Source organism: Amphibalanus amphitrite, unplaced genomic scaffold (genome assembly GCF_019059575.1).
Source record: "Amphibalanus amphitrite isolate SeventyFive unplaced genomic scaffold, NRLGWU_Aamphi_draft 000111F_arrow, whole genome shotgun sequence".
NCBI lineage: Eukaryota > Metazoa > Arthropoda > Thecostraca > Balanomorpha > Balanidae > Amphibalanus > Amphibalanus amphitrite.
The window spans coordinates 641,424-662,046 of record NW_024881606.1 but is presented as its reverse complement, the minus strand read 5'-3'; the positions used below and the strand labels follow the sequence as shown (position 1 = coordinate 662,046).

Below are 20,623 nucleotides of genomic sequence, written 5' to 3'. Positions count from 1 at the left end.
CGAGTTGCCAAGTGTTTCGACCGGCTTTGTTTTGCCCAGACTTCATTGTGCAATGTGCAGTACGGACATTAACAATATATGCTAATAGAACTAACGGCACATTGCAAAGCTTTGTTCATACTTACCGATTACCGCATCATAAAATGCCTAGTTAGGCGAAATGAAGCAGCATCAAATGTAACGCAATACTTACGTTTCATGCACTTAATTGTGCATTAATTTCACACAACTAATAAGCATGCACCGAACACATTATACATATACATGGTGCAGCGCAAAATTACGGAGTGCGTTGTATGTACAATGCCCATCGCGAATTAACGTTGAATTGTACATTGTACAACTGTATTGTGCTGTTTGCCTTGTACCTCGGTGCATCCATGCAAATTGCACAGTGATCTACTTCATACATCGACATCTCAGTATCCTCTCCCGGCGCCAACCATGGTCTGCTCCGACGAACCTCCATGCCGTCGGACCGTCGAATCTCTCTCCCGTCGGCCCTGAAGACGGTCCGTTTTGCCGCCGGTGCGCCGCCATTGTCCCCCTGTCCGAGACTCCCGGAAACGACCACCAAAGTCGCGTCCGACGCCAGCTCTGGAGCACGGCCAGCACGGCGGGCACGCCAGACGGGCACGCCCGGTGGAGCGAGCACGGCAGCCCAGCGCTGGCCACTGACCTGAGGCGCGGGTCCGTACAGTCGCGCGTTTCTGAGAGGCGGAGTATGAGCGGCGGCGCACTGTGTGCTGTCACTCGGAAAGGCAGCCAAAATGATGTGGTTACAGTGGAACAATGCATTACCGGTGTCTGACGCAACGGCCAATGCAACTGGTGCGCATAAACTGTCAACTGTAACAACACCAAGAACAGCTGCTTCTTCATCTTTCGCAATACTCGAAGATAATTATGTTCCTATTGCTTGCGAGTACCAACTCGTAAGTACCAATTCATACAAACTGCAATCGTACTTACGGGTGCTATGTTTTTTATCTGTCCCATGTATTCTCATTCATTCACTTGCTTCGCTATTTATTCACATATCCACTGATTTAGGGAGGTAATTTTCCAACATGTACACGATAAAAGCTTTAAAAATTGTTCTTGCTTCAGCATCTATGCAGGGTGCGGCGAATGCTAGTGTCTTGGGGTCCCACTGCGTATTGAATCGAGCTCTATTTGCATAGCATCTGATCGTTCTAGGTGGCCTGATTAGCCAATGCATAAAACCGGTTATGCTACATAGTAGACCTAATTAGGCTAGCCCAGTGGCGGATTCAGAAAGGCGGTATTAGACGCTGCGAGGTCATACCTACCCCCAAAATGTTTCTCCAAACTCCAAAAACTCATCGGATTTATATCCATTGCACACTGCCGTGCAGTTTAATACAAACTTTTCCTCATAAAAGTGGTTTAGTTTTTGCCTCATTCTCGAAAAACTGCAATTTTTCGTCAATTTCGGGCGCTGCGGGGGAAGGCAACTGCACCAAATGCCCCCCCCCCCTCCACTAGTGAATTGGCCACGTGCATGAGGTTCGGCGTCCAAACCTGATTGCTAGGTACAGTGCGTTAGGCAGCCAACTCAGTATTGCGTCGTTTGTAATTCCACAGATAACAGTAGTACTACTGTTATCTGTGGTTATTTCCATTCGAAATAATACGTTCTTATATGGTTTATCACAGACATTTTTTACTTCCAACAATCTTTTGAACTCCGACAATGCTTTGGTGGTGGTGCGTGGAAGCGTGACTACCGACAGAATTTAATCTGGATATACAGATGAAAAGAACAAAAGAAACGATCTCACTAGAGCTTCTTTTGAAGTTGTTCCGGGCATCCAGCGTGGAGTAGCTCTCAAAGCACTATTATATAGTCGTCTTTCCGGAGGAAGACACGGGCGACCACTCCCTCAGACCTGCCAGAGGTGATTGTCTTTTGCCGTCGATAATCCCACAATACTGATGCTGTTGGTTTTCTTCTGCGCAAGAACTCTCGAAGGTTGGTGCTTACTGCCTGGCCTTGGCATGCTTTGTGTTTCCCAGAAACGATTCAAACTCTATGATCGCGCTTATAAGAGTACCAGGACGATGAGGCAGGTAAATACTTGGCTAGCTGTTTGGAACTCTAACCAGTGTAGTCAGGTTCTTTGATTTATGGAGGACTAGTTAGTTGCAGACTGCAAGCTGTTACGAACGACGTCTGCCTTCGGTGTCACGGTTGAAGATTGCCTGGATGGCCTGATGGAGATCGGGAAACGAAGTCAAAGGACCCGGCGCGGAGGTTAGAAGATTGAAAACAAGATGACTTAAAAGATGCCGTGCACGAAGAGACGGGAGTTGCGGTAGCCGCCAGCCGGTAGTTGAGAAGTTGGTCACCTGGCCTCTTGGTGCTTTGTGCTCAGTAACGTGTCGTCGTCCCTCAAGTTTTCATATGCCGCCAGGCACTCATGTCTCTTAAGTTCGGTCGTTTTAACATCCTCCACCACTGTGTCGGTGTTGGTTCTCCGCACCGACTATATCCGACAACGAACAATTAGTAATTCGTAATTCGTAATTCGTAATTCGTAATTCGTTTATTAGGGCTGATCCACAGGTGGCTATTACGGCCCAGTCAATACAAGCAATATGAGAGTACCTAAGTCACAAAAATCATCATAGTAAAAGACACACAAAATGTACAATGGTACTAAAAAAAAAACAAAACACTCAGGTGGCGACATGTCTCTATCGGAAGAACCGCATCAGCTGTGCCCTGGAGGCGGTCCCTGTCACCTCTCGCGGCAGCCCGTTCCAAGCCGCCGCGGCTCTGTACGGGAACTGCCGCCGAGCCACCGCCAGGCGGACTCGGGGCAAGTCGATCACCGCCGAGCCCGCAGCGGTGGCACGCGTGGCCCTCTCTGAGACGACGGCTCGTGGGCGAAACATTGCCCGTAGCGAGTCAGGGGCACCAGCGGCATACAGGGCGCGATGCACATTCACTGCGTCCCTGCGCGCGATCACTTCCCCAATGTTGGGCCAGCCGAGCGCGCCGAGAGCGGGGGTGATGCGGTCAAATTTACGGAGACCAGAGACCAGTCGTGCGGCAAAATGTATGACCTTCTGCAGTCGGTCCAGGCGGGATTTGGAGGCACCACCCCAGACTGACGAGCAGTACTGGAGGTGGGGGAAAACATGGGTTTGGACAAGGATTTTAAGGATGTCTGGGGAGAGGTGATGACGAATTTTGAATAATGATATGAGGATTGCGTTGCACCGGCGGATGATGGAGGATATGTGTGGCTCCCAGCTCAGGGTTTGGTCGAGGAGAACGCCCAGCACTTTGATATGTTTTGTTGGCCGTATAGTTACATCATTTACGTTAATGGCGAAGTCTTCAACTCTATCAACTGAATTTTGCGTGCCGAAAAGGGTGAAACAGGTCTTCTCCCCATTCATTTTCAAACTATTCAAGCTGAACCAGTGCTGGAGGTGCTGGATGTTCTCCTCGGCCCGGGACTTCAGCACTTGGATGTCAGTGGGATTGGAGGGTGCTGAGTCCAGGATTTGGGTGTCGTCCGCGTAGGATATGAGGCGGCCATGGGGGAGGAAACAGGTTAGGTCGTTGACGAAGGTGAGGAAGAGGATGGGACCCACGATGGACCCCTGGGGGACGCCGTGGGAGAGTGGGAGTGCCGTCGAGGAGCGGACAAGTTGGGAACGGCCGGAGAGGTAGCTGCTGAACCAACGGGATGAGATGCCATACCACTCGAGCTTGTTCAGAAGCACCGAGTGATCGACACTGTCGAACGCCTTGCTCAGGTCGATTGACGTTACCGCCGCGACGTCACCGTCATCGATCCTGCGAGCCGCCCATTCGACAGCGTCGAGTATGGCATCTTCGGTGGAGTGGGATGGGCGATAGGCATACTGGGATGGGGAAAGGATGTGGTTAGTGACGAGGTAGGAAGTGAGCTGGGAACACACAACCTTTTCAAGGATTTTGGAAAGCGCTGGGAGGATGGAAATAGGACGGTAGTTGCCTGGCTGGTTGGGGTCACCGGACTTAAGGATGGGGGTAACAATGGCAACTTTCCATGCGTCGGGGAAGGTGCTGGTGGATATGGAGGAATTGATGAGGTGAAGGATGAGCGGACCGACTGCAGGGAGACAGCTCCTGACAGCAGTGATAGGGATGCCGTCAACCCCGACAGCTCTCGACGAACTCAGCCGGCTCACGGTCAAGATCAGGTCAGGCAGTGTAATACAAGTCAGAGTGAAGGCGCTCGAACACACCCGGGGAGGTCGCGGGCCAGCTGCGGGGGTCTCAGTCCCCTGCACGGCCCGCACGGCCTCAGCTGCCACACGAGCGCCGACACCAGCGAAGTGCCGATTGAGCTGGTCAGCGCTCAGTGTGTCGTCATCGGGTGGTTGTGCGCCTCTGGAGCCCCTCGCAGACAAGTCAGCACCGTACTGCTTCAGACGGCTCCAGAAACGCCTCGCGTCGCATTGAAGCGAATCAGTCAGGTAAGATCTGCGCGCACGCGATAAAAGAAGCTTTGCTCTGTTGCGGAGCCGCCTATAAACGTCACGGTCAGTCACTGAACCCGAGGCGGCCCACACCCGCCGCGCCTCGTCCCGCTCCGCCATGACCTCCCTGACAGACTCGTCACGCAGCCAGGGGCAGGCGGGACGTCGCACCGTTCTGCGCACGACAGGGCAATGAACATCAGCAACAGAGTTCCAGATATGAATAAAAATGGCTAACTTATCATTTACATCGGCGGCAGTGTAAAAAGGTCCCCAGTCGGAATGTACGATATCCGTGGAGAATGCCTCCCAATCAACACGATGCCACGCGCGCGAGCTAATAGTAACCGGGGGACGACGCTGCCGAGGGGCCGAGGGCCTGATAACAATAGGAAGGTGATCCGCGATGAGATGGGGAAGAACAGAAGCATGAATGTCGGGAGATGATACATTTGTAATGGCTAAATCTAAAAGCGAAGGCACTGGGTGAGGGTGTGTCGGCTCAGTAATAAGTTGAGACATATTAAGATCACGCAAGAGCGAATTAAAATGAACAGAGTCAGCTGAATCACCGATTAAAAGGTTAACATTAAAATCACCGAGAACATACACAGGCTTCCCCACTGCGAGCGCCATCTCAAACTGTCCGCGCAGAGCATCGCGCAATCGGGCTGTTAGTGTCCCCGGTGGCCGATAGATGGCGCCGACCACCACCTGAGCTCGGCCGGCACCACCGACCGACAGCCACAGAGCCTCCACGCCGGTGTCGCCGTCGCTGGAGTCATGCAGTCGCGTCACCCGGAGACTCTCGGAGATCAGGATGGCGACGCCACCACCTCGACGGCCTCCCGACCGGTCGCATCTGAGCAGCCGGTAGCCCGGCACCAGGAGAACGCCGTCGAGGACGTCTTCTGATAACCAAGACTCCGAGATACAGAGCACTTCCAGCCTCTCACTCTGCAGCAGCTGGCACACTTCATTCAGTCGGGGCGCCAGCGATCGCGCGTTAATATGTCCAATAGCATAGTGTGATGCTGAAGTCTGCAACCGTCGCCCCAACTGGCGGGTCTCACCGACCGTCAGGCGGGGCGGTGTCCGGAGCCAGCGGGTAGCCGTCTCCGAACCATCAGAGCCGGCGACGGCGGGGCCCGCAGCCGTTACCAGACCCGCCGCCGTCTCATCTCCAGCGAGCGGTCTGGAGTCGCCGGTGCGGCAGGTGCGGTGCCGTCTCTCCTGTACCCGGCGCCCGGCCCGCGTGCCGCGCCCGTGCCGGCCGCTCCATGCCGTCCGTGCTGAGCCGTGCCGCCCGTCCGGCTCGCCGTGACAGCGGCCGCGGACAGCCCGCTCCGGCCGCCGCGGTACCGCCGCTCCCTCCGACCACGGCCGGCCACCGCCCCTCCCCAGCCAGGCCGGCCGGAGCTGCGGCGGGCCGTCATACTGACCCGACACAAGGTCAGGCCGGGTCAGTGGAACTCGGTAGAGGATGATGGCTCACGCTGATTGGGGCAGCGGAGCGGTAGCCTCCCCGGAAACCGGTAGAACGGCGCCGACACCGGCCAGAGTTCCCCCCCAGTAGGGAGACAGGCCACAAAAACAAACATCAGTCACGGACACACTGGTGGATCTCGTGGCCCGAAAAGTCGCAAACTCGGTATGCACTGTTCAAAACTCGGTGTCTGCACAGTTTCACCACGCTGTGATCACTAGGACCACAGTAAAAACAGTAAAAACACGGAGCGTTACACAATGGCGGCCGCCATAGTCAGGCGCCAGCCCCTCTTATGACTTTAGACTTTAATTAGACTTTACTTGGACGGGTATCCGCTGTCCGCTGTTCATTGTCTGGCGCGGCCCTGGGCGGCAGGCACTTCCTGGGCCGCCGAGGGGACTCCCCGACCCGGGCGGGGTCGGGGGGGGGGGGAGCCGACTCACCTGGCGGCGTGGCGGCGGCAACAATCGACGTGGCCAGGCGCCGGGCGGCAGCTATACACTCGGGCGGCCATCGATCCGACGCGCCGCCGCCGCCGCCGGAGCCGCCGGCGTCGTCGCCGCCGGCGGGCCAGTGTCGCCGGTTGGACGCCGCCGAGGCGGGTCATGCCCGCGTCCACTGCCGGGGAACATGATGGGATACAACCACGGGTACAACAAGCTGTTCGCTCAGGTGGGTGGTGTGCAGTGAGGGTGGCGAGCGGCCAGCGGCAGCCCAGGAGACGTCTGGTGGGTGAGTCCGGAGCCCGGAAACGGAGACGCTGCCTGAGACGGCATTCAAGATTTTGGACCGATAATATTGGAGTGATTGTGTTCGATAGAAATAAGATGGAATATGGAGCTGGATTTTGAAGATCCATGTTTCCTGATTCTGTGCTCGATTGAGCGCTTAAGGGCATCTTTGTTCTTTGGAAAGCATTGTGCACGTGAGATGGGGTACCTGGCGTGGAATGCGTGCAACTTTAGAAATAAGTGTTAACTTTCCTACAATTTTTTTCCAGGCGATTCATCAGTGCACTTCTTGATTAAAACGTAATGCGAAATCAAATTTTGGACCACACTTTGTGATGTTTGTTTATCCGTTCAGCGGTTCAAACAGCTTTGATTAACTAATTCTGGTCAGCACCGTTTCTACATATAATTACTTGAGATATAGTTATTAATGGGTGTTGTACCGCAGCTGACCTCATGCTGAAATGTAATAAACAACAAAGCATGCAACCCCTTCCGAATTCAAAAGGCGCGAACTTTGAAAGTAAAAGTATGCTCTCGCTTATGCATCGATCCTTTACCACTGTTAGTTAACCCGGAACTTGATCAACCCATGATTCAATGGATAAATCCAATTTCATCTCAAAATAAGAAGTTTTCATTTTACAAAGGTGCAAATTATCTTACAGTCTGTCATATGAACCCAACATCTGTATTCGTGAAGCTTTCTCTGTTATTGTCTTTCAATATTTTCCGCCTTATCGACAGGGCGTCTACAACTTTCCGACCCACGTGGTGGGGTAATGCAGCCCGTCAACAATTTATGTTGTGCTAAAATACCCTTCAATTCGACCCACTGCTTCCACTTCCTCGACTTTTGAGTTTAGGTGTGCCAGTTTGTATATGCTGTTCATAGTGCAATGTGTATTTTACATCGTGTTCGGTCTTTCGGTGATTTGTCGCCAAGCTTCTTATTGTGACGGCCCTTTCAGCTGAGTCTGGGCCACTTTGAATATGCTATGAATGAGATAACTAAAACCGCCCCAGCCAGCCGAAATTTTAGCTCCTCTTTCCGGAACGGGTGGAACTACGTGTTTGTTTTGGGTTGGGCGATGTTGCAACGTCTGGGCACGCTGTATTGGAGTGATGATTGGTGTAGCGTCTGGAGAGGAAATGTAGCTTCATGGAGCATACAGGGAATACATGAAAAAGTAGCCTCATATGCTTTCTTGGACGTTGGACTACCATCATCACCGCTCCAACATGGCCTCAGGCCTCAACTCATCCGCTATAACTATAGCCGTACAAATCTGCTTCGTCTTAGCCTTTGTCTCACTCTCCCCCTAAGTGAGACCCGTGCTCCGCATACTCCAGTCTCGGAGACCGCTCCATCTGTCCGTGCCTCTGCATGTCCCAGTGCCGCCTCTGCAGTGTTATCTGACGCCAGGCGCCGCAGTGGATTGCCAATGGTGTCGCACTGCGAGGGCGCGTGCCCAAAGCTCGGCAGCGGCCCGTGTGAGTCTGCCGGTCCTGAGACTGGCGCTGGTTGGATCGATTCGGGGACCGGGGCCGGGGCCGTGGGTCCGCGTTGCTGGAGCCGACTGCGGTCACTGGGCACGACTGGGCACATCCCGGAACGGCCGAGCACGGCGGGAACACGCCCGGGCGCGGCGGGTACGACCGAGTACGACTGGGCACGACCAGAGAGAGTCAGAGCACGGCCAGAGCACGGCAGAGCACGACCAGAATATTGCACGGCTCCGGGGTGCGACCGATTGCGGGTGGCGACGAACAGATTAAAGCGAAGCACGGCCGGAGCACGGCGGAGCACGGCCAGAGCACGGCGGAGCACGATTAGGACATTTCACGGTGGCATAGGCGGGGTCACGACTGAATCGACAGGAGCACGTACCCACACTTCCCGGAAGGATGCAGTTCTCGGCTCCACTGCAACTGACTGCTCCCCGGGGAGGAAGCTGGCAGCGGCACGATCTGACATTCGAAGGCTAGCTCGGCCCGCCAGAGCAGAGGGCAGGTTGTGAAGGGAGCTGAGATGTGATGGGAGCTCGGAATGAACTGAGCAAGATGAGGACAAAAGAGATGGGCTAGAGAGATTGGAGCTGCTAACGTTGAAATAATTTAAAGCATAGACCAACTGCTTTAGGCAGCAGAAGATCTTTTTATGCAGTAAACCGATTGTAAACCAGTGGACCAACCATAAGGAATGTCAGTCTAACTTACATGAAATGTTTGAGCAACTCAAGAATGATCTTTGAGTCATGTCAGAGAAGTTGCACCGGCCAGGGTATGTTTTATTATGTGCCGAAAGCGCCCCGGCAAGCGGCGATGCGAGAAGAGAGATATGTTTTTTTTCTACTCCGCCACCCATGATCAGGTGACCAGGAGTGCCCCCGCCCTCAAACCCAGCGACTAGCAGAACCTTACGTTAACACCAGATAAAATAAACTGATAAGTCGCGGCACTCCCTGCTAAGAAAGGAAATAAAACTAAAAAAAAGCAAATGAGAGAAGGGGTAGCGGGTTTAGGCGGAGACAAGAACAGAATGCGAAAGTAGCCACTGCTGAAACCAGACAGATGACTGTTCTCTACTACGATACCGAAAGCAACTTTCACTCAGAAGGGCATGCATTCATCTAGAGTAGAAAAAACAATCGCTCATTCACACCGCACACGTCATGCAAACATACGTGGGGATTCGCTCTGGTCAAAAATTCGGCCGGTCAATGCTGAGGGCAGAAAAGCCTTTCCAGCTAAGCGAAGCTTGTTGCTGGTCAGGCTCCTTGCTCCAGCGCCAGAGTTATTCATGGTGACGATGATGAAAATAATTTCGATGAAACGTGATTTACTTGCAATTAGTGCAGTTTTGAGGCAAGTACATTTGAAATTAAGTTGCAATGAAAGGATAGCGAGAATTCAAGATGTACTTTGTACTTTGAAACTTGCAAGAAGGAAAGGGGTGAGAAGAAACCATGGTGGTTGTGCGAACGTGCGGGAACGTTACGGCTTTCAGAAGGTTCCAAGGGACCTGAGTGAAAACAAAATCTTTCAGACCGGCCTGAGAACAGAAAGAGTCTTTTCCATTTCCCAACACCGGTTAGATATGCATCCTAATTAATTAACCTCAATTCAGTGGTGTGACACGTCTTTCATTCGTTCTCAGGCTGAATGAGATGTAGCTGCTGGAGCGTATTTAATCCCTGTTGCCAGGGCTGCATAATCCCTCCCCAATGTCTATCAGATAGTCTGGTATGAATAATGATGTATTCTAACGCCTCAGTCACTGACCTGAAGGTGACCTGTAGCGGCCCCAGCCTGGCAACAAGCGTGACATGCCTGAGCCCGAATGGTGCACATCTGATCGCTGACTCACACGACCCAGGGAATAGGTGATGGGTGGGCACACGGGCACAGCGGGGTTCAAAGGCATCACATCCCTGTCATTGCCCCGAGCTCGAGCCTTGACACAGCTGTTGGGGATGAGAAGAGGCACGAGGTGTTCGGTCACCAACCCCAGTCAGGCAGATGCACGCTTAGGTACCAACAGCCCACCAACGGTCCTTTATCGGGTGGTGGGAGTGTTAGGCAATACTGACATCGCGGGTTAACTACTTTCGTGGGTGATGTTCTTTTGATTCGAAGGATAACGGTGGCCGAAAAAGATTTTCATTTGACTTGGTAATATAAGATGAAAGACTTATGAATGATTAAAAACAAATACCATCGCTGGATTTGTTTGCTTCGCATGTAACTGATGGGTTACGAATCAAATGGCTTGAGAAATGGCGGAAATAGAGGAAATGAAAACTTATGTTTTAGTGAGAGTCATTGCATACCATGACTGTCTTGGCTTTTGACATGTTCTTCCCTTCATTGGTGACGTTTGTATGTCGGTTTTTATCCCCATGCCATGATGCAAATGCCAGTGTTTCAATATGGTGTCCACATTCAGATATTTCGAGCTTTCTCTTTCCTACAATGTTCAGTCGCCCGCTTTTCCATTTTGTTTTCTACGTAAATGCTCGTTCTCTTTGCTTCTTGGCATTGTTCGCTCTCTCTTTCTTTATTGTTGATGATATAAATCGTTTTTTTCTCTCTTTTTGACTAAAGTGAACATGCTACTCACTGTTGAACAACTTTATCGTCTTTTTCCACCCATGACTTTTCTCGGAGTGTGCTACATTTGGTGAACCCTTGTTCCCGCGAGTGTTCTAACGCTGTCCCACCTTGCTTGCATGCAGCAAAACACTGCGGGGTTTGACCCATGTCCAAACACTTCGCTTTGGTAAGATTCTGTCAAAACATTTCTGCACGAAGTCCGTAGTAAATGGCGCACTGTAGTTAGTAGATGTTCTCCGCTGTTCACGGTGTCAAAGATGTCTCAGTTATCTAGGACAGTATCTGTCACCATTAAATTCCTCCACTGCGCAGCTGTAGACCGGATAGACGAGCCTCTGCAGAGCTTAACTGAGCTACTGACTTAGCTGCATGACTAGTATAGGCAGCTAAGTAGCTCATCACACTGGACCACAATTAAAAGATTTACCTGTAATGTGTCATCCGCAGAATGGCTTGCCCCAGTGTTGGCCAGCACAATAATAGTTGTATGTAACATGTGCACTAGAGATGAGCTGCCTCACGAACCGATAGCTTGTGGTCAAGTTAAGTCCACTTAACCGCCGTGCCACTAGTCAGCACGGCTGTCTCTCCCGTTCACCCTCGATGTGCTGGACGTCGCGGGCTCTCGGGGTCGCTGTTCCCGCTACGGACCCTGGGGGGCTTTGAAAAGCTGTGAAGCCCAAGGGACCTGAGAAGCTGCAGACACTGTCGTGCGCGGGCTACCTGGACCGCTTACACAATGCATTGCGCACGTGACGCGTTTTAAGCGCATTTATGTAGGTCAAAGAGGTCGCCTCCAGCGGCTGGCGGCTAGCCCATGTTTCGATTACAGTGAGCCTACGTGGACGATTTATAATTAACTGAGCGTGAAATAAGGGTCGTTATGCAGGTGCATAGATAACATGAACTACCATAGTAGTTCATGTTATCTATGGTAGGTGCTATTCCCCCATAGCTACGAAGCGTGCAAGACATCGTAGTTGAACAATGGACAGTTCTAATGAACTTGCCGAATATTTAAATTCCTCATGTTTAGCGCTGCACCTAAGCGCAAATGTACCTATAAAAAGCTTCAGCCAGTTCATTGATATTTGATCACATGTGTTTTAATTAGATATGTTTCGTTCGTAATGCATGCTATATAGCATTTAGTATCGTTCGTATATAAGCCAATCGTAAAACCAAGACAGTAGATATGTGAGAGACGGAGAGGATTTTGCGTTAATGTTGTCATGCCACACCGCTGTCACAAATTGTGGACTGCTGACGTTCACGAACTAATCTGTGAACTGCATGCCAACACACCGGTGAAACAGTTGACAACTGCTGCGCTCTTCGGACCAATGTTTCTCGAGCACTTAATGAAGCTGTTAACTATGCCATGGCCTTTAGCACACAGTTGGCGGGCGTTGTATACAGGGTTGACGTGTCTTGTCGCGACTACTGATGTCGTGCGGGCTTGACGGTTCCATCAACTTGCCCAGCCTGAAGCCCTACATGCCGCCCAGCTAAGTATTCCACCAACGGGCTGCTCCGGTGTGGCTGGTAGGGCGGACTGGGATAAAGGGTAGGTGTTCAATCTGGTTGCGGCCAGTTTTTTGGCACCTGCGTGGGGGTTCCTCAGTGAAGACATAAGGTCTCCTAGGATTGAAGAATCGTGGAATGACGTCATGTTACTGTTCAGCATGCCGTCATACAGATAAGCGACCGCGTCGATCGTAATTACTTAGAAAAGTATCTGATCATATACACATAACACAGGGCTTTCTTAGCGTCTTGCAGAAATCCACCTTAGTATATGCGTATTTGGAATACGAGCTGGTTCACTAAGCGCTAGCCCTGGCAGCTCGGGTTAAGACGCTTAACCCTGTCGCCTTTTTGGACTTGTCCAAAATCTTCAATATAAATCACTTTCAAATAGCTGTCAAAGGTAGACCATGTATTAGTCGTCATAAGCACTGTCTCAGGTTTCAGTTATTGCTTACATAAGCCGTCTACGTCGCTGCTATTCAGGTTCTTCAAATGCTGTCACTCAATTGTCACTAAATTGTCACTAATGATAGTACCAACATCGACCGACAAAGTGGTTTCAGTATATGTTGACAGCCTCGCCTCCCGTATGATTTACCTGTAGCCACTAGTCAGAAGATCCCAACCAAATTCATCCTCCCGTAAAGGTAAACTGAGTGGCAAGACAAACCACAGACAACTCCAAACGAACTCGCCACAGTCCTGTGTAGACCGGCGCGGATTGGCGCGGATTGGCGCAGATTTTCGCTGGCGCGCCGTCAGCCGCGGAAGGAGGCCCTTTGTCATGGACGGACTGATGCCCCTCTGACGTCATTTGGCTGGCCGTGGAGGGCTCGACGTCACATTCCACCGGTGGACGTGCCAGAAGAGGGCTGCTGTGATTCATTCATTCAGCTCGATCCGGTTAGGGACGGTGTCGATGGCTGCCACGGACGGCTGAGTATCTCTGATTAGGGAGGCGTGAGTAGTGGGATAGAAAGAGAGCCAGTTTTCATATATCTATAAATAATCACCGGCAAGGTCAGCAGGCGACCACCGTGTGAAATATTACCATCGACGCTACATGAAGGCGGGCGATTGAATTGAGGATGGGAACCAAATGAGAAAGGCTTGAGGCTGGAAGCCTGAAGCCTGAGCTTAAGCTGAAGTTTTCAGGTCATGTGTACGAATTTTGGTGGTTGAATTTACATTTAGTTGGGATTTTAATCTAGCGTACAGTTTGACTCATTTGACGGAGTTAAGTTGTTGTAAACATTGACAACTGCACAATAAACTGTTACGACCCTTGGTAGGTTTGAGCTCAGATACGTCGTATCTGAGTGTGCGACGTATGTTCCATACGTCGCACACACGTATGTTCCACTGGGCACGCGTGGGTCGCCGCACACGCTGTGCTTAAATCTTTATTTGAGCCCCTCGTCCTCGTCTCCGTCCTCAGCGATGTCACGCCGCCAGTAGTGGGTAGCACAGCAGGCCGGGATAATCAGAGTCCTCATTGCGCGCTGATTTTCTGTGCTTCATGCTGGCCTTATCCACGCTGTCTGACCATCTGCTTGTCTGTCGCTTAGTATCTTCTTCCTTCTTGCTTCTTCCTTCTTCCTATTTCTTTCTTTTTTCTTTTTTTTTCTCTCTTTCTCTCTCCCTAGTCTCTCTTTCTCTCTCTTCTCTCTCTCTCTCTCTCTCTCTCTCTCTCTCTCTCTCTCTCTCTCTCTCTCTCTCTCTCTCTCTCTCTCTCTCTCTCTCTCTCTCTCTCTCTCTCTCTCTCTCTCTCTCTCTCTCTCTCTCTCTCTTCCCTATGGTTTTGCGCTGTTTTTACTCAAAGGTTCCGTGTAGGCAGACATGTCTAGGAACAAGGCGGCATCCGGCGTCAGAGACAGAACCACCCGCCTCATTATTATCGTGACGGAAATGTCAGAAGTCTATACTGACCTACCGCACACCCACGTCTTCCTCCGCTTCTGGCCCGGGAGACAGCAGGGAGAGACAAAGTGACGGTGGAGGATGGAGAGATGGGGCAGGAGGTGCTGGGGGCAGATGGCTTATTTTTTGCCTAGATGCTAGATGTTGCCTGTAGGTAGATGTATAATGTATATTGTATTCTGCAGTTATGATGTATGCGTCCAGGATATTGCAGAGGGAGAGAGAGAGAGAGAGAGAGAGAGAGAGAGAGAGAGAGAGAGAGAGAGAGAGAGAGAGAGAGAGAGAGAGAGAGAGAGAGAGAGAGAGAGAGAGAGAGAGAGAGAGAGAGAAAGAAAGAAAGAAAGAGAGAGAGAGAGAGAGACATAATGCAAAAAAAAAGAAGATGAGAGATGAGAGTTAGAAACTACTATGGCCGCCTCCCATCCAGCAGTGCTCAGTTGGTCACAGTCAGCACTCTTCTCTGGATGTGTCCCCTACTGTTCTGATGGTGTCGTTTCCATTCGGCAGGGCTCGGCTGATAACCAGCACACTCTCTCTGGACGTGTCCCCTACTTTTCTGACGGTGTTGTCTCTATCCTGCAGGGCTCGGCTGACTCCAACAATTCCCACCCGTCCTCGGACCTCTCTCTGGACGAGGAGAGGGAAAACCTGCGCAGAGAGACCGAACGCCAGGCGCTGGCACAGCTCGAAAAGGCCAGGGTGAGTACAGTACCAACTGCTGAACATATAAAACAGAGTACCAGGCACTGATAACTGAGGACTGAACCGTCTAACTGCCCACAGCTTACTTGTCCAGTTCGGAAAAACCGAAGCTCAAGAATTTCGCAGTTTTACTCCATGACCCCATAGATACCGTTGTCCGTTACTGACAAGGAATTATATAAATAATATAAGTATTTTTGGCAAAACAGGCAATTTTATCGCATTGAGATAAACCTTTGCAAAGCTTTTATGATCGTCCATACTGATAGATTTCTTGGTAGGTTGCTTCTGTCCTCCTCGCCATGGCATTTGTATGCATCACTTCCCTGGATTAGGGCCCGTATGATCGCTAGCTGATGTGCACATTTCATGTTATTATGCATGCCCCCGCTGAGGCTGGCATGGTGGCACATGACAGCTACCTGCTCAGCCTCTTTGGAAGTGAAGCCTCTGCGATAGCCTGCTGGGTGGGCTGTGGAAAAATACCTTTATTGCTCCGTGCAATGTGCATGGCGTTGCTACGCTGCTTTAGGTGAAATCTACTTCATTGTTACTGCATTATGTAAACCAGTAGTCACGAGGGTAAAGCAGTGAATAGACAAATATTTGTTGAAAGGGACCATTCAACACATTTACATGGGTAAACGCGTCTCTTCAATAGGCTCAATCAGCACCCATTGTGTTTGTAGTGTTGGTGCTGTTTTCTGTTCTTGTAAGGTACGCGTGCTGAAAACGCATGATTGACAAAACCATACATGCAAGTGTGTTGATATCAATATTGGCCTCAATGGATAGTATAGTATCAAGTATCAACACTGCAGCGTGCAGTATGCAGTCATATTGTTGGCGACTTTCATTCAACCCCAGAAGTCTATCAAGCCCTATTCCGAGAAAGCCTATCTCTTCTTGACTGAGCCATCTTCTCATGTGACTTGTTCATGTTCGTAGATCACAAAGCTTCTGGCTAGTTTTTTGCACGACTGTTTGAACTCTGTGAAATAACCTAAAGAGGGATAGTCGAATGATAGCTTTGCTTAATTTTAAGATTCTTTTATTGATGAATGGTGAAAACTGAAAACATTAAACACTATGGCCTCTATTCTTCACTATTCCTCGTGTGTTTTCTATTATTTCTTCCGGACAAACTACATCTAAATTTATCTATGTATGTTTGATTGCTGTCATATTTTAGTGAGATATCATAAACATTATTGTTTGCAACGACTGAAGACGTTTATAGCCTCCATTAGTTCAGTTTGTGTCACTTGGGGAAACCAATCGGATTTAAGTGCTTGACATGGTAAAAAAACCTGCAAGAAACAAGCCTAAAACATGGAACACCACAAGGGGCCTGTGAATCAGGGTATCTGTGAAGCGCTGAAGCACGTTAGTACAAAGTGAGGTGCTCCTTGTATGTGTGGAAGTTTGTAGGTCATTGATAGCTAAGCAACGGATAGCCGAGTAAACTAGTTTAGAAGGCTGTTTAGAAGGCTGATACGAGTTTCAGGATTCTGACAAACAAGTCTGCAGTCAAAGAGCAGTACAGCGTGCACCCCTTCGCTTCGGAGGATTTTTCCAGGGGCGGAGAATTAGGGGTTTTGGGGGTGCGCGAGCACCCCCTGAGCCAAAAAGTGTGCCAAAAGCACCCCCTGGAATCTGCAAGTCTACACAAAAATAAAATTTCACATTCTAAGCATGATAAAAAATATATAGGTAAAGGACATGTCATTTTCATTCACAAAGTCAAACATAAACTTTGTGAAGCATTCAATGGAAGCATGCACCCAATACCTAGGTATCACGGTTACAATTTGCATGATGAAAACGATTGTTATTGCTCAAGACTCAATGACTGTCCAATTGTCCAATGTCCTGGGACTTATTTGTAAGAAAAAAAGATATGCCTCAAGATACTGGTGTTTCACCTGTTGTGACAAAAGCCTGAAAACATTGCAGAACCTCACAGTCAGGACACAATCTTGTTGGACAATGCACGCATTTGTTCATTCACAGACTTCTCTATATATATTCTCTATATATAGAGAAGTCTGTGGTTCATTATATGCTTTCTACGATATAGGTATATCTTTAGCTCATGAACCCAAAATTCTAAAAAGAAATGATACGTTGGCAACTTGAAGGCTGAATTATGTTTTAGTATTAGGACCTCATGGGCTGAATCACAAGAGAATAACTGGCCTGCGCCATAATCGTTGCAATAGCGCAGCGATGGCTAATTTGTACCTATCCCGCCATATTAAAGTTTTCCATTTATCAGAGGAAGAAATACAATTTTCAAGAAAGCATTTGATAATTAATGGTTTTGCAAATTGCAAAAGCTGATTTCATTTGGACGTTATTGACATGCTTTTTTATGATATATTTTATTTCAATAGTAAATAATTTTCATCTTGAAGAAATTTGTCTTTTTAACCTTGCAAAAAGTTGCACGTTCGTCAATCTAGCAGCACATTGATATTCGCGAATCTGCTGCTGGTAGACAGGCATTCGCGGCTTCCGAATTTGCTGCTTTTGGCATGAAACAAAAGTTGGATTCTAAGCCCAGACTAGCTTTAGCCCCTTTCGCATCAAATTCAATTCAAATCTCGACATAATATGCCAGATACACTTCATTGTACCTCCCATCCCAAGTGGGGACAAGCGACAAGAACACGACTCAAGTTCTTATTTTGCCTTTTTAGCAATGTGCTGAAGAGGGCTTACTTTTAAATCGTACCAGGCCCAGAAGCAGCATATTCGAGCCTCGAGGAACGGAGAATGCCTGTCTACCAGCAGCAGATTCGCGAATATCAGTTACTTTGCTGCTAGATTAAAGGTAGTGTGCCAGCTTTCTTGGACCGTATGGAGTTAATGGCCCAGATAAGGAGAACCGGATTTTTGGAACTTATCCATACCTTCAAAACTCATGGAAACGTCTTAAATTCTTCAAATTTTGAGTACCCCAGTGCGAAATTCGCCCCGACGGGTTGTCGGTCGTACCCCAACCACATTTCACACCACTATGAACAATAAATGCACACACTGAAATCGCTATTACCAATATGCTCATCCAATCAAGTTTCGATAAACCCGTTCATCATCATCTCCTGCGGTTTCGAACACGCCTGTTAGGTGGCTTCTGATGCTCGTCGAGGTCGGAATTTCCAAATACGCGTGGTGCGTCGGGCCGCGCGCTCTGACTTCGGCCAAGAAAAATGCGTCAGCTGATCATTGTCATTTCTGCCACTTGCGTGTGGTGAAATGGGGTCATAACTTATAAGACGGCTTTTTCATATCAATTATTTTACATAAAATCATATTTCAAACCATAAATAATGTTCGACAGCCAAATAAAAGAAACAATACCAATACGGGCTTACAGTTTAAGGCTCGACATTGTGTTGTCTACGATTAGACAGCTGATAACTCATTCCCGTACGTCGTATGGTCGTAACACTATAATGACCTTTGCTTATTGTCACAAGTGCGCCGCATTCGCGATTGTTGCCCGACGCCTGTTTGCAGGTGAGCCCACTACAGTTGTTATACATATCTAAAAACCGAAAAACTTTTAGGCGAAAAAGGCACTATTCCAGGCCCATTTTTGATTTTTTTTGCGATATTAGGTAAAAACAGAAGCTTCTTATCCTAGAAAAAATAAAATGGGAAATCTTTCAAAGGTGGCACACTACCTTTAACCCAGTGCAACTGCTGTGACTGGTTGCGGCTGCGATAGCAACGCTCCATGTTAGATAGAACATATTACATAAAACGTTTTATCAACGTCAATGATAGCTCATATTGATGCTTCTTTGTTTTATTTTGCAAGGTTAGGCTCTTTCGATCTTGCGAGACCTTTGCAGAGTCGGGAGCATGATAATATAGGGAGAGGCAGGCCTGCGGACACCGGGCACTGGGCAGTGGGCGGCCAGCCTGCATGCAGGGCCCTACATGGGGCTGAAGGGGACTGCTGGGCGGCTGAGCCCGCCATGATAAACAGCTCACCCAGACCCACTGATGCTTTCTCACCGCACCTGAGCATGCTTCTGGGGGAGCTACCTACACGCTTCGGATAGAGGTGACCGTCAAGGGTCTAGCCCGGACCAGGTTTTTAGAGTCCTTGAAGAATGAGGTGAAGGATTTGCCTACCCTGGGGATGAAAAAGAGAGCATGTTATAGTTATTTTCGACGCTCATTGGCTCATTGGTCAGTGACTTTTTTTTTGGGGGGAGGGGCAACTGGCCTAGCCAAGGGTGGCACAGGGAGCACCTGTCCCCTACCATCCTCATTGGGCTTAGGGGCCCCTGACGCCCGGCCCTTTGGTCCGTCGAAGTTTTAAGTGCCGAGTCTTCTCCCGGGGCCGGGGTCTCCAATTACCCACTCCGGCTCCTGAGAGATCCGTCAGGTTCTTGAAGCCGCACACAGGCACCCAACTCCTGAGGACACCGGATGCGCCCCAAGGGCCCCGCAAAGGCTTTTTTGAAGCTCAAAAGCAGTCCCCGAGAGCCCTAGCTGATGTCTGAGAAATAGCTCCCTGATAACATTCAGAACCATTCAGAAGAACATTCAGAAAAGTCAATCACCAGACGCATGTATCTAAAGACCCACATATCTTTAAGGGTCTCTTCAGCCGTCTTTGAGGGCCACACCCATGTCAAGGGGCCCTACTTCAGGCTCTAGGGGCCCCAGGTGAACCTTTGAGGGCAAATATTGCGCAGGTCTCCGAAGGTCCGCACTCCGCGCAGATCTTTTAGGGCCCGCGCAAATCTCTGAGCGGTTTTGCTGGCCTGTGACAGAAAAGACGAGTTTCTGAGGCCCTAAACGATCTCCTGCGGAGTGTCGGCAGTCGGCACCGTGTGGTCACGTGCACCTCTGTGGGTCACCCCTTAACCTGACTTCCAATGGCCCCACATAGGGCCCAGAGAGGCTTAGGGCGCAGAGAGGCTTCAAGTGCCGAAAGAAAAAGCCCCTGTCAGGTGGCCTACAACTTCTTTTTAAAAAGTTCAAAAAAGTTAATAAAAACTTTTTAAAAAAAAGTTTAAAAGTAAAAAAAATATCGTGCCAGGGCTGTTACGAAAAATAAGTGGCCTAAATCCAATGAAAAACAGGATTTGGGGGTACCTTAGGTTTGGCTCCCTCGGTGTGCCCCCCGCCCGCGCTCAAGCTCTGGATCCGCCAGTGAAAGCACCCCCTGGCATTTTGACAATTCTCCACCTATGGATTTTTCTATGTGTTAAGAGTAGGATGAATTTGAAGTTGGATAGTTACGAAGGCAGATTCTACAATATCAGTGTTGATCATTCGTTCTCAATTTGAAAATGAAATTGGCATTTCATTTTGTTTTCAATTCTGGTTTGGTAGGTATGTATCCTAGCACTCGCAGCTTATACGACCAGACAGGTAATTTACTTTGGGAGTTACCCGACTTCAGCTTTCCGTTTTGCCATGAAGCGGTCAATATGCGCCAAGTGCCGTGCCTTTTGGGCTGCTCCCTGCAAATGCTACATTGCTATGCATATACATACATCCTGTACACTAGTGGTTCATGCGTCCTGTATTTACATTCTGCACCGCTTGGCCGCCGTATCCAAACTGCGCCTCGGGGTTCCAGTTTTCACTCTATTCCCTATAT

At 49.5% G+C, this 20,623-nt stretch overlaps 1 protein-coding gene across 6 annotated transcripts in view; it reads left to right on the top strand.

The window, feature by feature from the left end:
* Positions 1-20,623, top strand: part of LOC122380997 (voltage-dependent L-type calcium channel subunit beta-2-like) — a 68,124-nt gene that overhangs the window by 28,852 nt on the left and 18,649 nt on the right. For all 6 annotated transcript variants that reach the window (XR_006256448.1, XM_043364645.1, XM_043364647.1 and 3 more), the window contains exon 2: positions 14,872-14,988. Coding sequence is in view for 5 of the 6 variants with exons in the window: in XM_043364645.1 (XP_043220580.1) it covers positions 14,872-14,988 (117 nt within the window). In the remaining variant the exon portion in view is untranslated. The remainder of the gene's footprint in view (positions 1-14,871; positions 14,989-20,623) is intronic.